The sequence below is a fragment of the Dermacentor albipictus genome, unplaced genomic scaffold (genome assembly GCF_038994185.2).
Source record: "Dermacentor albipictus isolate Rhodes 1998 colony unplaced genomic scaffold, USDA_Dalb.pri_finalv2 scaffold_16, whole genome shotgun sequence".
In the NCBI taxonomy this organism is placed as follows: Eukaryota; Metazoa; Arthropoda; class Arachnida; order Ixodida; family Ixodidae; genus Dermacentor; species Dermacentor albipictus.
The window spans coordinates 10,211,964-10,228,207 of record NW_027225570.1 but is presented as its reverse complement, the minus strand read 5'-3'; the positions used below and the strand labels follow the sequence as shown (position 1 = coordinate 10,228,207).

The 16,244-nt window shown below is 48.6% G+C and overlaps 1 protein-coding gene and 1 long non-coding RNA gene across 2 annotated transcripts; both read right to left on the bottom strand.

Moving 5' to 3' along the window:
* Positions 1 to 2,922: 2,922 nt before the first annotated feature.
* Positions 2,923 to 4,748, bottom strand: LOC135901702 (uncharacterized). The gene is made up of 3 exons (XM_070528998.1): positions 4,253 to 4,748; positions 3,386 to 3,622; positions 2,923 to 3,038 (listed from the first exon to the last, which is right to left on the bottom strand). The coding sequence occupies exons 1-3, from the start codon at positions 4,746 to 4,748 to the stop codon at positions 2,923 to 2,925; spliced, it is 849 nt and encodes a 282-aa protein (XP_070385099.1).
* Positions 4,749 to 12,010: 7,262 nt separating this feature from the next.
* On the bottom strand, positions 12,011 to 15,884 carry LOC135901723 (uncharacterized). The gene is made up of 3 exons (XR_010564249.2): positions 15,669 to 15,884; positions 14,813 to 14,899; positions 12,011 to 12,169 (listed from the first exon to the last, which is right to left on the bottom strand). It is a non-coding gene; the product is annotated as an uncharacterized lncRNA (long non-coding RNA).
* Between the last annotated feature and the right edge of the window lie 360 nt (positions 15,885 to 16,244).

Sequence of the window (16,244 nt, the reverse complement as noted above, 5' to 3'; positions counted from 1 at the left end):
TTTAGACCTGCTACGCGACGTGAGGGAATGTAACCCTTTCGAGGAGAGCATGAGGCACACAGTGCGGTGGGCAGAGATCGCTGTCCGCTTGACGGAGCCTAAATAAAAAGTGTGCAGCGCCCGCACTGCTCGCGACCGGACGGACCTGCTGCTCGCGCAACATGCTGACCGAGACCGGAGAAACCTCCGCAGGTAAGTCACTTCGTGGTTTCCATTGAGCGCACAACACATAGCGCAAGATAGAGTGGTCAGTACAAACATTTCTTTGGTGTCACCTCCTAGGTCCGGAACCAAGGAGGAGCACTCCGAACAAGACCAGTTGCTCGAAGAAGTTTTGGCAATCGCGAAAGAGAACGGCTATAAAATAAGAATCTTTAAGAAGGCACCGCTGGGCTCTGGCAGCCGAAACACATCAACCGTCGGTAGAAGTTCAGCGGCCCATGCGAGAGACGCCGCAGCGGAGGCACACGCAGCGGGCCTCGACGACACAGCAGAATGTAAGCATCTCGGATCTCGTCTTCCACTTTAAATGGGGAAGCGTTATTTAGCGAGTACTCGGAAAACAAAAATTAGTCAAATCCTGCTCTTCACATAACGCGTTACTCACGTGAATGCGTAGGTCTCCATAAAGAGGTATGGGAAACCAAGAGCTGTATATCGTGAATAACAATTCCAGCGCCCACCGCATAATGTGCCGCGACTCAAACTCCCAGCTTTCAGCGCCTTGAAGTGGTGGGCAATTTGATCAATTGGGGGCAATTTGACAGATGGGGCTTAGATTTGAAAAGTGTGGGTCACTTGAAATATTTCAGCGGGGCCAACTGGAAAGTCTGGGAGTGTCCCTTGACCTGGGAAAACAACCAAGAAGTTTGAAAGGTGCACGTACGAAAATTGGCGGGTTGGTCCTTGAACTTCGCATGAATGCCTACGCATTGTCGGACAACGCCTGTGGAGGTTCTCAATTTCTTCCTCTAGTCCTCTGTGCGGCCTATACAGCTGGGTCTAGTTTTATGGTCTCCTTTGGTACAATTTCAGGCGCTGGCGGAAATACAGTGACGCAGCTCTTGTCACAGATTGTGAGCGGATGCAATGACGATGAAGGCATCGAGGAATCATACTCTCCTCCTGAACTCGACATGGACGATGCACCGACTGTGTTCAGCCCCAGTTGTAGCACAGAGTGCAGTCAAGTGCCTTTGGCAAGCATCAGCAGCCCACCAACGAATGCACCTCAGGGTGCCGAAGGAAACGTGGATCAGCCACAGCCTCCTAGGAGTGAGTCCAAGCGTGGCCGCGGTAACAATACTTTCTCAACTTAGTTGGATTTATTAGCCGCTGAAAATTTTTGGCTTTGCATTTCCACCTGCGTGCATGTTGACAACAGCGAATGCTACTAATGACACGAACTGACACAATGTGCCGTTGACAAGAGAACTGCTATCAAATATATTTTGAATTGGTAATCCAAGCAGGCATGTTAAAGTGTTTTGGCCTCAACCTCAATAATTATACCTTTGGCACATATAGGAGCATCTCATATATGTTTCTGCAAAAAACACTCATGCTCATGAATAAATTATTACGTTGATGCCTATTATAGTATGCCAATTCGATTCTGCACTCAAGACCACCCGTTATTTGTTCCTTATCATATTCGACAACGCACAAAGCAGCTTGTGATGTTTGTGTGGGCACCTTAGTCTGTATGAATAAATGTGTCCCAAATTAATGCAGTGCTCTCATCTGTGGTGCCATGCCAGTAGGTACGGAAAAGGTACAGAAAAGAAAGAATGGTATCTTGTGTGTGTATGAGTTACCCAAAAAAATTTGTTTGGACAAAATCACTTTTAAAGATGTGTCGTCACACTGGTGTATTTTTACTAAGGGTGCATTCGCCTACACTGCCGTATCTTACAGGAAAAATAAATCAGGCTGGAGGGCTTGACCAAGCTGACTACGACTTCATGGAAAAAAGGATGAAGCATGATCAGTTTATGAAGCAGAAAGGCTATGTCATTGAATCGAGGCGCATCGCACTGGAGGACCAGCGCCATGCCTGGGAAAAGGAGAAATCTCTTAGGGAAATGGAATTGAAAAAGCAAGAAATGAATCAAAACGCCTTTGACAAGGCGGAGGAAAGACGCATACGATCAGAAGAGCGTGCTGAGGAAAGGCGTCAGAGGGCAGAAGAACGTATTGAGGAAAGGTGCGAAAGGGCTGAAGAGCGCCGCATGTTTACAGCTCAGCAGTAAAGCTTTTCGAGCATCATGGAAAGCATTTTGAACAAAATTAGCACACTGGAAGATGTTGTAAGAAACAACAAATAAAACACTGTAGATTTTGGCATTGCAATTGCATTAAGAGTGACAAACTCATCTCAAAATTGCACACATGTTGTAACTCAACTTTATTACTGCAGCCACACAAAATAGTGTCGTTGAGAGTGAGACTCCACAGAACAGAAAAAGAAAGCAGGCACCAAAGCAACGTTGAAAGCATTGTGCTTCAGACATGTGTCCAGTTAGGCACTAAACATATAAAAACATGACAGCTATTACGAACAATCACTTCTACAAGGGTAAAGGCAATCTGGAAAGCATAATGCCTTATGTTTGAGACAGTACTGCAGTGATGTGGCCTCAGGTACTCATTTAGACTAGGTGGATGTAGTTCAAAGTACTGAGACACCTTGCTGCCTTACAAACACGTGTGACAGTTAGTCAGAATAGTGGCTCCTTTGTACATGTGAACGACTTCTTGTCGCAGCAATTTCTGATTTTTTTTTTAATCCAGAAACGCAAATTTACTGATCACCTTCCCAAATCCCCATTCAACAGCCTTGCGAAGACGACTCATGCTAGTGTTGAATGCCAACTGCGTTGTCGTAAGCGAAGAGCCGCTACGACATTAATTACGGCTTCATTACGGCTTCATTAAGAGCGGCTTCAGTGGGTATGCAGGATTGCCGTATATGACGAACTGGTGGGGCCCCACCAACTTTTCCAGTTTCGCATAGAGGCCACTGCTCTGGAGTATCCCTGCAACAACAACAACAACAGAAAAGGAATTCAACTGACTAACAAAATGAGACAACATCGGTCGTGTAAAAATTAGTACTTTAAGTAAACATTTGCCTCACCAACTATTCCTCAAGGGGTCAAGAAAGCTATGTAATAGCAAGTGTGAACATATGCCGAAAACTATTTCAAACATATCAAAGTGAAAAGGGAGGAGAACAAGGCTCAGGTTGGCACCAAAGCAATTTTTGCCCGTACTTACCTTCCTGAACATCTATTTATGGAAGAGACAAGCCGTTCCAGGTACCTGACTGTCTCTTAAAAATATCAGTGCAAAGTTCTTTCACACAAGACACAGGGCAACCTACCTGCATCATGCCGCCTTCCAGGATAAGGGCCGCCAAGTAGGCACACAATGCCATTGGGACACATCACCGACTGGTACTTGAGCATGTGCATCCGCTTATGGCCAGAAAAATAATCGCGTTGGTTCCTTTTGGGTCGGCATATGGGGCGTGCTGTGCCGTCGATAAATGCCCAGCAGTTTGCCAGCGCTGCACCACGGTTCCGGATAGCCTGCAAGACAAAATTGAATGTGATCAAAGCTCAGGCTGTAGTTAAGCATAAAATGGTATCTGTTCTTTTAATAACCTTTCTTACATAGAACCCTCTGTCGTAGATTATATCGCCCATAATGTATACGTACTTAAGTGAAATCTTGTAGCTTGAAATACACAACCTGCACTGATCACGTGTAACGTAGTCTACATGGCTATTTTATGCGAACCTTGCTGAGGTGATGTGCCGTTCGACCTAAACTGAAGAGACTAAGATTTCTGTGTCAAAATAATTTTTCGAACAATATGCTGATTACGTGTGACAGATATAACTGCTTTATAGATGTATTATGTGCGAATATGAGTAGTTCCAGTAATCGCAATGCTCCCGCTTGTTATGGCTATTGTCTTCTCTATTCTATACCGGCACATGTCAACGGCTTGTGAATTTCTAACTTTCTTATTCCCATCTACCGGTGCAACTTTAGTCCTCAATAAAACAGAAAAGCTGAAATAACAGTGAAAACAAGGCACAGTACCATACAGGGACAAAAAAAAATGACGTTGTGTAAACAGACAGCAAAAACATCTGTTCTTGTTTCTGTTCAGTAACAGCACGAGGCTGGAAAAAAAATAAACAGTCAACTTACATTTGCAAACTCTCCAAGGGTGGCAGACACAGCCAGTCATGGTTGTTGCAGTCTTCAAGCAGATGATGAAACTCGCTTACGATGTAGAAAATAACTTCTGACGCCACACTCGACATCACTGATGAATGCCTGCCGAATATAGTTTCGAGATCACACCACCTGCTTGGGTAGGCAAGTCGTCGAAGCGTAATACACAACGCCTCCCGACCGGGCACAGTCACATTTTGAGCACTCTTCACGGTCTCCGGCAGTTTAAAAGCACGAAACAAGTTATTGAAATCTTCTTTCTCAAATCTAAATTGCTGCCTGAACAGTGAGGGCTCTATGTTGTCAATGTCGAGCAGCCCGCGCTGCGACCGATAGCAAAGCAACTCCGACGTTCTCTCGTGCCTGAAGTGGTACTCCAAGTCGTCCAAGGAACCATTCAGAAGCTCTCGCTGCGTTTTTCTCATCAACAGGTCATCCATTTCATTCCAGGACAACGTTGACAGCAGGTAACGCTTGCACAACACACTTCCCGACATTGCTGAAACAATGATCGGCACGCATCAATGCACAACACCATGACAACACTGGCTTGGCTGAAATACTCATCTTGGATTGAATTGGCTGCCGCAGTGTTCATACTTCCCGATAGATGGAGCTACGTGGTCCCTCTTGTCGCGCGTCACGTACGTGCAGCTAAAAGCGTTTCAGAGAGCGTGCACGTAAAGTACGTAGGCTTTTCACGTTTGCGTACGTGAAATCTCTACGTACGTGTAACTAAAACTGTCTATTGGCTCCTGGCGAAACCCTGTCCCTGGACAAGGCAGAAGAAATTGGACGCTCGTTAGAAGCCTTGCATCGAGCGAACCGCGCGTTCGACTCCGAAAAAATACAAAGAATCGAGACAGCTCAACTTGGCGCTCCGTCGACGAGCCAAGATGGCCGACTTCTTCCGAGAAGCCGCCAAGAGGGCCGACATTTTGCACATGGCTCCTTCGGGAACCGTGCTGCATGCGATCGGTGTGGCAGCACGAAACATATTGCAACGTGCAGGATTTTTCCAGCAAGGAACCGGCGGTGCAACGCCTGCCACACGTTGGGCCATTTTGCATCAGTATGCCGAAAAACCCGTATTGTTCAACACGTCTCTTCCGCAGAGACGCTGTCTTCAACTTCCGCAGGGCAGCCGTCCGCGTCTGTCTTGACGGTAAGCGCTTTTGAAACTAAAAAAGATTTGGAAGTTTCCGGTCGTAGTTAGCGGCGTCTCCATGCGACTGCTGGTGGATACGGGAGTGTCTGTGTCATTCATGACGGCCGAAGATTTCAGAAATCACTTTGGTCGACAGCACAGGCTGTCACAAACAACAGTGGACTTGAGGAATTTCTCCTAGCAACGCATCGACATTCAAGGCCTGTTTCAAGCCACTGTTCAGTTTTTCCAAAAGTCATGCTCCGTCAACTTCCACGTAACGACTACAGGAACATCACTGCTGGGTTTAGACGCCATCCAACGCTTGGGCATTCAGATCGACGGTACGTCGCTGACATGTCGTCTACCATCGCTTCCTTCAGTACAGAGCCCCACAGGTGTGCCGCCGCGTTTTCATCACCTCTACAGTGATGAGTTGGGTCTCGTCAAGAACTTTGTGCACCGAATTCATCGGCAGCAAGATGCAAAACCATTATCTTCAAAGTTGCGCCAACTACCCCTGGCTCTCCGTGACCAGGTCACAAATGAATTGCGACGTCTCGAGGACTGCGATGTCATCGAGCGCGTCGAGGCTTCTTAGTGGGTGTCTCCACTCGTGGTGGTGCGCAAGAAGGATGGAACCATGCGGCTCTGTGTAGATCTACGGGAACAGGACAGTCTTGTGCCTCAAGTTCAAGAAAGGGTATTGCAAAAACAGTGGCAAACTAAGCAGTGTGTAGACAAACGTAGAGGTGCTCAGGCAACTCGTGTCAAGGTGGCAGACACCGTCAGAATAAGATTTAAGAGGAAAGGATTTTTTAAGTAAAGTAAACCTCGTAAAGTCAAGGCCCAGGTAGGACCATCTACTTTTCTACTCAGTGATGGAAAGACGTGGATGGCATGTGTCTAAGTTAACCCTTGTGATAAAGGATTCAGCAGACAGTACATTGTGTACAAGTGATAGAGACTTTTCGTACTCATATTGAAACTTGTATAGTCGTTCCGATGACTCGTCTGTAGCGACAGCGTCTTCTCATAGTCATAAGCTTCAGTTAAGTAGTACGTCTGACTGTATCACTTCCGAGTCCACACAGTCAGCAGTCGTCTCTGATTCCGTGGGGGAATCGGTAGCCTCCCAGGACTTGGGACGTCGAGAGGAGCTTCCTGGGCAACCCTCTCCAGCTTTGAGCGACCACCACATTCAGTTTTCCAACCAGGGGGAGGAAAATAATAGTGGGACGACTGGGTCATCGAAGTCGACCGATACGCGTCGCAACCCCCAAAGTTTCTTCTGAGGTACGCACACGTCCTCATCGTGACTGCCTGTGTTTTGGTGCCCAAGACTGGTGCGCGTTTGTGAACTTGGGCGGGGACGGACTGAATTTGTTGTGGAGTTAAGTGCGTGCTTTGTGTGCGACTGGTGCGCGTGTGTAAACGTGAGGGGGAACAAACTGAAATTGCCTTTGGACTTAAGTGCGCGTCTTGTGTGCGCGTTTCACTGTATGCTTGCTTTGTTTCCAGGGGGGGATGATGTAGTATAGTGTCGCCCCCTGTCAGATCTCTGACAGAACATCAAAGACGTGACGCTCCGCCATACGAGGTACGGGCTGACCGTATTTGCGGACAACCTTAAATCGATAGATGACCTCCAACAAGCGATAGCAGCGAACTCGGTCACGCGCGCGTCTATCTATTATCATGCGCCTCGCGCAACAACGCCATCCCTGTATAACGTTCTCTGGAGTAGATCTCGATATCGGCCCTGACGAATTCCTTCGCACGTTGAACGAGCGTAATCAAGGTCTCGATCTTGACCTCGACAAATGCAAGGTCCGGGGAACGTTCGGGGAGAGGGCGGGCACGCGCTCGTACGTGGCGGAAGTCGACCCGGAAGGCTTCAAGAAAATCATGTCGCGACGGCGGCTGTCGGTTGGGTGGATTCAGTGAGCGCAAGGGAAGACCTGCACGTGCCCACGTGCACTTTATGCGCGGCGTACGGACAAGGACGCATGATGCGCCCCCACAAGGCGGACCCGGCAAAGGCGAGATGTATGAAGTGCGGCGGTAACCACTTGGCCGTGACTTGCAAAGTGAAGATGGGAGACGCCGAGGTGCGTTGCTCGGAGTGCGACAGGGCGGGCCACAGCGAAAAGAACCATCCCACCGGATTCCCCGAATGTCCGGTGCTCGTAGAAAACTACGGCGAACCGAAGTAGAGGGAGCGCCGCGGAGCGGGGGGGTTGAGAGGATGGAGACGCGTCCGAAAACCGGCGAGTGTCGTGGGAACGACCGCTCGATCGGTGAAACGCAGCGACCGGTGGAAACCAGCATAATACGATTAAACTTCGACCACACCAAGCGCGCGCTGGCGGCCACGACGCGTCGGATGGAGGAGATCGGCATATCCATCGCGGCAATCAACGACCCGCCGTGGACGAAGAGGGCGAGGCCGCATTTACCGCCGGACTTCTCGTACTTCGGAGTGGAAGAGGAGCCCCTGAGCGCCGTCCTGGTCCGCCGGCCGGACTTCGACGTGTTTCCCGTTTACGTGTCACGGCGAGTGGTTGCGGTGCGGTGCACCAAACGAGACCGCGAGTGGCTGCTGGTCGCTGCGTACGCGCCACCGCACGTCTCGATTGAACCAACATTGGAGGAGATCTCGGCGTGTCTGGACGGAGGAAGGACGCCTGAGGTCTTGGTCATGGGCGATTTGAACGCAAAGCACGCCTGTGGGGGCCGAGGGCCAACGACAACCGCGGCTCTCACCTGAACGAGTTTGCGGCGGCGCGTGGGTCGGTGGTGCTGAACGTCCGCCGCCGTATTGAAAGCTCGAAGGAGAAAGACGCGGGCGAGCGGTGCGCCGACTGTAGTCGCAAATCGCTATTTTCGAACCGTTCCGGGCGGCATTCGGCAGAGCGAAAGGGCGAATGATTCTGTAGCCGCTGAAAAGACCGGACGGCGACCGAACGGAAAGTGTTCTGCAATCTGCAGAACTACTGTTGACAACGCTGATCGCCAAAGACAACGCCGACACGGACCTGCCCGTGCACAGGGAAATCCGCAACCAGAACGCGCGGCCCTACGCGTCGCAGGAACAGCACAGCAGCTTCACCGCTGGCGAGGTCGAGGCGACGCTGGACAAACTGGTCATCGGATCGGCGCCGGGCCCGGACGGCTCGACAGCGGACGCGGTGGTCGCGCTCTGCACGTCCCACCGACGGTTAGTACTGAACATTTTAATGCGACAGCGTTAAGGAGCTCGTGTCGCAGAAAAGCTGGTGTCGGCGTCCGTGGCGTTGGCCGTGAGCGATAAATCCCGGCAGGCACTTCATGAATAACAAACAACTTGCAAGATGGGCTGGGTGGGAATCGAACAAGGTTTCCGGAGTGTGAGACGGAGACTACCACTCAGCCACGAGTGCGATGCTTCAAAGCGGTGCAAAAGCGCTTCTAGTGAATGCGGTGTTGCCTTAGAAACGAGCCGTAGGATGTTATATTGCGGTGTATATGGGTAATTATGAACATGTAACTTACAGAAGTTGTAGTTACACGAGTAGCGAAGCGCGTTTCCGCTACATTTCTTCAGCGCTTTCCGCACACGCAGAGCCATCTTGCGGCTCAGAAGAACCCCTCCTCTCAATGTACGGCGCTGCCCCGACAGGTGGCGCGCCACGCGCGCATTGGGGTTGTGCGGGGACAGGTGCGAGGCGCGTCGCGTCCCGGACTCCCTCTCCCCTGACGAAGTTTGTCCTTGCTCCCTCACGGGTTGCAGAATCAACCGTCCTTCCATTCTTTAGATCAATATCTGTCTATCTCTCTGCCCGTGCCGATCACGACGTTTGGCTGGCGTGCATCGTTTCCCCGGGGTTCCGAGACGCCGAGTTTTTTGGTTCGTTCCGCTTGCTCAGGCGAACGTTTCGTTGCCGCGCCGAACGCTCCGTCGCTCGACGCTCACCGCGTCCGATGCGGGGCGCCTCGTAAGTGATCGCTGCGCCGTAGCCCATTGTCTTATACCCCTTGGCGGGTCGACGGGAACGTTCCACTCTTGAAGGCGAAGCTTAAGCGTCCTCCAATTTTTGAACGCGGCGCTCGCCCTCGGCTACTTCCTTAAGACGTGGAGGAAGGGAAGAGGAATATTTATTGCCAAAACCGGCAAGCCACCCGATACGCCACTAGCCTACCGCCCCATATGCATGACATCCATCCTCGGAAAAGTGCTGGAACGACTTATGTACGGGCGATTGTATCACTTTTTGCTCGCGGGAAACCACATCCACCCACATCAGTTCGGGTTCACGCACGGAAGAAGTGCGGTAATGGCGCTTCAATCCCTCTGCCAATTCAACGGCGAGCACAGGGCGAGGAGAACGCCGGTCACGATGGACTTTCAGGGGGCCTTCGACAGCGTGTGGCACCTCCTCGTCTTGGGTTACTTCAGGGAGCGCTGCTGCCTCAGCAACCTCCTCGGGCTCCTGCGGATGTTTTTGTGCGACCGCTCGGTACAGTTTGAGTGTCATGCGGGCGTCGTGGCGACGGAGGCCACCTTGGGCAGCCCACAGGGATCGCCCCTGTCCCCCCTGTTGTGGAACGTGGTTGTTGACGGTCTGCTGCGACTGGAGATGCCGGAGGGCGTCCGCATCCAGGCGTACGCAGACGACACCGTGGTATTAACCCCGTGGAGAAACCGCCTTAACACCATGGCGAGAGCCACGGCCGCTCTGACCACTATAATGGCATGGACGATTGCCACCATAGTCCGCCTTAACCACGACAACACTGAGTGCGTTTTATTCTCATTCGGTAAAGGGGGTATGTAAAAAAGCAAACCAACCATCAAGATTGACGACAGCAAAAGGGGCCTGTCGTTTAAGAACTCTATCAAAATACTCGGCGTCGTGATAGACAGACGACTATCGTTTTTCGACCACGCCGAGTATCCCCGTTTACACGAATGCGACAGTGGCGCATCGCATTTCCAAGAGCATTTGGGAAATGCGATGCGCCGCTGTTTACATGTAGCGCATTAACGCTCGCGAGAACGTAGCGCCACACGGTGTCGTATAAGGGAAGTGCAGCTGACTTTCGATGTAACTAGTTTCCGGTAGTGGGCCCAGTGCACGTTGCTGGCCGAGTGCAGAGAAATAGAGAGTTTAGTTTAGCGTACGCAGCTTATAACGTACGCGAAGCAGCGCATCTTTTTTTAACACTTTTCGTTCGCCAGCGAGATCTTTGGATCTCAGAGGTCATATGCCGTCGTTGCGGCTATTTCCCGACTCCAGCGATAGGCAGCGCTGACATCTAGAATGTTTCATTCGTTAGGCTTCGACTCGTTCGAAACGAGAAGCGATCTCGAAAACACCACAAGGTCATCCATAATACTCTGCCGTCGAAGTGGCCTGAGACTAAGCCAAAGCCGTTTACACAATAATTTGCTGCGAACGAAGTGCATTTTACAAAAGCAACCCCAAATTCAGTTCGAACCGGGCAGCCGGGACCGCCGCCTTGTTGGTGGTTAATTCCTTCCCGCAATTCCTAATGCGACGATCCTGCGTTTACATGCTCCGTGAGAGTCGACTCGCGGCCGTAAATCTACTCTCGCCTGGCGCATTAATGCGATGCGCCTTCCTAGCGCATTACTGCTGTTTACATGAATGTGATGCGCTAGAAATGCGATGCGACACCGTCGCATTCATGTAAACACGGCTAATTACGTCTATCTGACTACACGCGACTCTCGATTCCAAGGTCAGAAAGCAGTTGTACCGCCAGGTGTTGCTGCCGGCCGTAGCATACGCTTCGCCCGTGTGGTGGAGCGAGAATCCTGACTGCAGGCTCAGAGCGCGGGTCAACACGGTACAGCGAACGCTACTGCTGACCCTCACCGGCGCATACCGCTCCACGCGCACGGAGGCGCTACAAGTGCTACTTGACCAGCCGCTACTTGAATTAGAACTCGACCGCCTGAACGCGGAATTCGACCTTTTCCAAAGGCGACAAGCGGTCACTTATGGAAGAAATAGTTACACACCAGAAGACGTGCTCTACCCGCGAGAGTGCTGGAGAGATCACCCGCCCTTATGAAAATATGAGATGAGTTTCAGAAGAAAGTCTGACGAGTTTTGACATCAAAGCCATTAGACTTTCTGATGAGTTTCTTTGGAATTTTCTGATGTATTCCTAACGTCATTCTATAACATATTGGCCACCGTCTTTCTGTAGAATTCTTGACGAGTGTTTTTCTTGTGAGCATGAAATGTGTTCCTAATGTGCGCTCCAAAGCAGTTTTCTTGTGACTTTCTCACGTCTTCCTAATGAATCTCTAATGAGCTTTTACATTAGACTGCTGGTGCTCATATTACTCCTATAACAAAATTGGCCACCACGTGTGGTAACCTTTTCTCATGTGTCCCAATGGCAGTCAGACCTTATTTAAATATGTTACCTGTGCGTGACTGTCTTTGGTGCTTGATATATGCAGCCTGTATGCAGGTATGTATGTCCAGCGAAGATGCAGCACTTTTGTCAACATTTACATGGGCCCTACATATGCTGCATGTTAGACATTACTCAAAGAAAGATATTTAACAAAAACATTTATTGGGCATGTCAATGCTTCCTTAAATGCAGAAGGAGGTTAAATGGAAGGAAAACACAGTATCAGTCTGGTTACGGATGTGATATTTTCCTTTCATTTAATCTCGCTACTTATCACTGAGGAGAGGCTGTTCTTGAGGTGGAGTGTCGTCATCTTGAAGTAAGCGCACGTGTACCCTGCATGGTAGAAAGCACAGAAAATTAACAAAACTTGGCAATCAACAACAGAAATACACGCTGTATCACTTGCTGCAGAACGATCTGGAGATGTTATAGATAGTTCTGCGAAAAATTTATGTGGGGTCGGTTCACACAAAGTTGTTGAGGAACCACTGTGTGGCCTTTGGGTGGAGCAGTAACTACAGTAAGCAGAAATTGCTCTTGGCTGTAAAAACGTGCAACGTGGATCAGCTGTGGCGTGTGTACATTTCGTGAACTACTTCAGCTATATAGGTTTCCACTTGACAAAGGACAGCAGTGTCTGTGGATTGCTAGCGTGAATGAGAAAATCTCACTAATTACTTGGCTTGGAAATGAGCGTAGGAGTGTTTGTGCATGGGCAACCCAATGCATCCCAGAGACATCCAAGTGCCAGTCGTTACAGAATATTTGCATCAACTACGGGCACAGTTCTCATACATTCCAAGCCTACTATGTCGTGCATGTGTTGGCCTCCTGAATGACGGCATACATCCAATTCAAGAAATACACCCCACCATGTCTGGTGTTTTTATCATTTAAACCCGAGCGCTGCTTTCAGAGGGAGGGCACAAGTTGAAAAACAAATGCGTAGAAGCATGATGAACAAGCTTGCATAAAAATAATTTAATAAATAAGCATGGTGGTTGCTATCCCACGTCATTATTGAGTATTCCTCTTTGTCATGCAATCATAATGAGCGTTGACTGACACATGTCCCATATTTGGATGTGGTATTCCTCACTGATTTTGTTGTATCAATCGGTTGCCATAGGCGAAAGAAACAGATAAACAATCTAAATCTAGTGCACAGCTTGTCGTGTCAATGCATGGTCAAATGGGACGAGCACACTGGTCCTTTGAGTGAATTATGGTGCTCTCCTAGGCGCATGCTGAGGCACCGGCTAGTCAGCGTGCCCAATGTACATTGGACCAAATATGCACGTGATCAAAAGAATAGCCTACATTGCCCCTCAGAGATACAAAACAAATTTTGGGTATCTTTAACTAAGCAAGCCTCCAACGCCTGGGTGCCTTTGTCAATTCACTTGTGGATTGCAATGCACATATATTTCCAGCAAAAATAAATTAGGCAGCATATGCACAACAGTCATGTTGTGTGGTCTCCCATCCCTCGCTGCGCAAATTTTGTCCTGAAAAGTTACATGAACTGATTGAATTGAAAATTGAATCGAGAAAGGCAAGGAGGCAAGCGAGGGTTGCTTGGTTAAAGGTGGCACCAAATTTGTGCAGTACGTGTCAGAGGCACTGTACTGTATTCCTTTCACACGTGGTCAAATGTACATGGTGCAGACTGGCTGGTGCCTAAATATGTACCTATGAGATCACCATATTTCACTCGAAAGACCAGTATGCTCGTCCGACTTGGCCACACATATCCGCAATGGGGCTTCAGGCCGGATTAGGATTGTTTATCTGTTTTCACCCATGGATGAAAATTGGCAAGAGAAATCAGTCAGGCACACCACATAAATAACAATAAGTGTCAGGCAGCCCCCATTATCAATGCATGAAGAAAGGCATCCTTTGTAGATTACAAGGGATAGAAATTAGTGTGTGCCGATTCATTTACTTCTTTTTATGCAAACACCATTTATCATGATTTTATGCCTTTGTATTACAACTTCTGCCATCCCTCAAATTAACTGGTGCACAACGAGTGCTATTTTTTGTAGTCCTTCCAACAACTTAAACAGTTGTTAGCCAAGGTCATGTTGCGTGGTCTCCCTTCCCTCGCTGCGTAAATGTTGTCCTGAAAAGTTACATGAACTGATTGGCAAGTTCAAATAGACACTACAAGTTTTGCCGAGTGGACACAGCTGGTTCTCAGAAATGCACAAAAACAGTGATGGGTATCTGTTGGTATCCTGTAGTGTGTGCAACCTAGCTGTGACATTGCTGCACTAGACACACTCACAACTGCTACAATGCCTACCAGCATAAATAGGGGCAGCTTGCAAAGAAAAGAATACGAAGAAAGTGAGAGAAAAAATAGAAAGCTTACCAGAAAAGACCTCACTACTTAAGTAACTGCAGCACAATGAATACTGGCCTTCCTATTTCATTTCGAGAAATTCGAGTTCATCAAATGTGTATTTGCCAGTGACAGTTATTCTGAGAACAAAACAGACATAATTGTAAATATCAATGTTAAACAATGGTATGCACACTGCGTGCTTAGACCTGTGACATATATGGCACACTACACTTCGAATTCTTACATGGACAAAAACAGCACATGTGTGTATCATAAGCAGAAAGGAAAACAGGGAAATATATGCTACAGCATAAGAAACAGTTCCAAACAAATAAAAAACCAAAATAAAAATGAAACATACTGCGTAATAGGCAAAAATAAAATGGACTTGCAGCCAAGCAATTGATGCGAGAAAAATACTAAACGTCAGGACATGCGAGGTGTAGTTTTAACAGAACAAGATTACGTGTGCATAATGTCTACAAACACAAATAAGCAGCAAGTGGAATAAAGTTGCATAAATATTTAGCCTATTTGGCAAGATTCATTAAGTAATATGTCGATACACTTATCCACTAATGATACCAAGCCCACTTTTGTGAACACGTACACTTAAAGCATACCTGATATGTCCATCCAGATTACATGCCGTGCTGCTGCAGCCATGGCCACGGGTTATGTGGACACTGTTGTGGGTCACGGCTTCACCACTACAAAGAGAATTCTGTGTTAACTTATAGCTGTGGCAGAATAAGACCATCACATCGTGAACACATGCAAGGAGCATGTAAAAACAGTCACGAAAACAATGCCTGCACTGGTGCAGGGTGGCAACAGAGCACAAAGTCGAAGTCACTGATGAATGTCACGATAACGGGGACCCCTTCAACAAGGCAAAATTTTACACGCAGCAGCAGCGCATTACATGAATGTTTGTTTACATAACGATTCTAGAGTTTCTTTAATGACTTTATGTGACTATCCCTTGTAATGTTTAGTTACGTCAAAGTTATGGCAACACCCCTTCAAAACAAACCTGTACCAGTAGCACGCTGTGATTGCTTACATTTCTTTTCTCCTAATACTACTCATAAATCGAAAACGTTGTAAGCAGAGATTATCTACAACGTCGAATCATTTATAAGCGAGGAAACGTTATTGCAGTGAGAATCGGTCAAGAGGTAGATGAGTCGTTATCATGCGACTTCAGCAGAAAAGCGGGAGCTCACGCACAAGCGCGCATGATGAACACGATTATTTCCGAACTTAATCTTTCTCATCAGAAGAAAACGCTTATCAAGATTTTCAATTCCGCATTATGGCAATAAATTCGCGCAACTAAACTCTGACACCCAGCAAGCATCGGCATAGGTTTCACTGTTGTCGTGCGAGTTCTCTTTCCTACGTTCGCAAGGCAACCTATGCCCACACCGAGAAGCACGCACAACACGTGTGTAGTTAGCAAGCACGGTTACTCACCTTTTGAATGGCACGACGCGGTCGAAAAGCGCCCTCCAAGTTGCCGATGCTTCGATGTTACTCCCAGCAGACATACCGGTGCATAGTGGAGGAGCAGTGGCACGCTAACAATACGCATTATTTCTTCGCGACGTCCACCCAACTTTCCACGACAACCAGAGACAAAGGGAACGCACTCCACGGCATGAACATCGTCGGTCCACATTTGGCTGGCGCGCCACGCACACGGCGAGTTTGCAGCGAGACACAAGCTGTCTGTGGCACTTATGCGCACGCGAACTAAGTCACATTTAGTTACAGCAAACACAAAAACACACGATCAAACAGGCACATCGTTGCAGCTCGCACGCCCGACCGACTCGTAAACAGAGCGACAGGCTTATTGGATTGGATTGGATAGGAAACGGGATGGTGGGTGGCGCCACCAACAGGTCGGCTGGGGCCGGCCAATGCCTCGGCTAGCGTCATCTGAGGATTTGTGCGGCTGCCTAATTGCGCATAGCTGTTGCAAGGCAAGCAGAATCGCAGATAAGTCTATATTGTAAGCTATAGTTTGGCATAGAAAGAAATTCTATA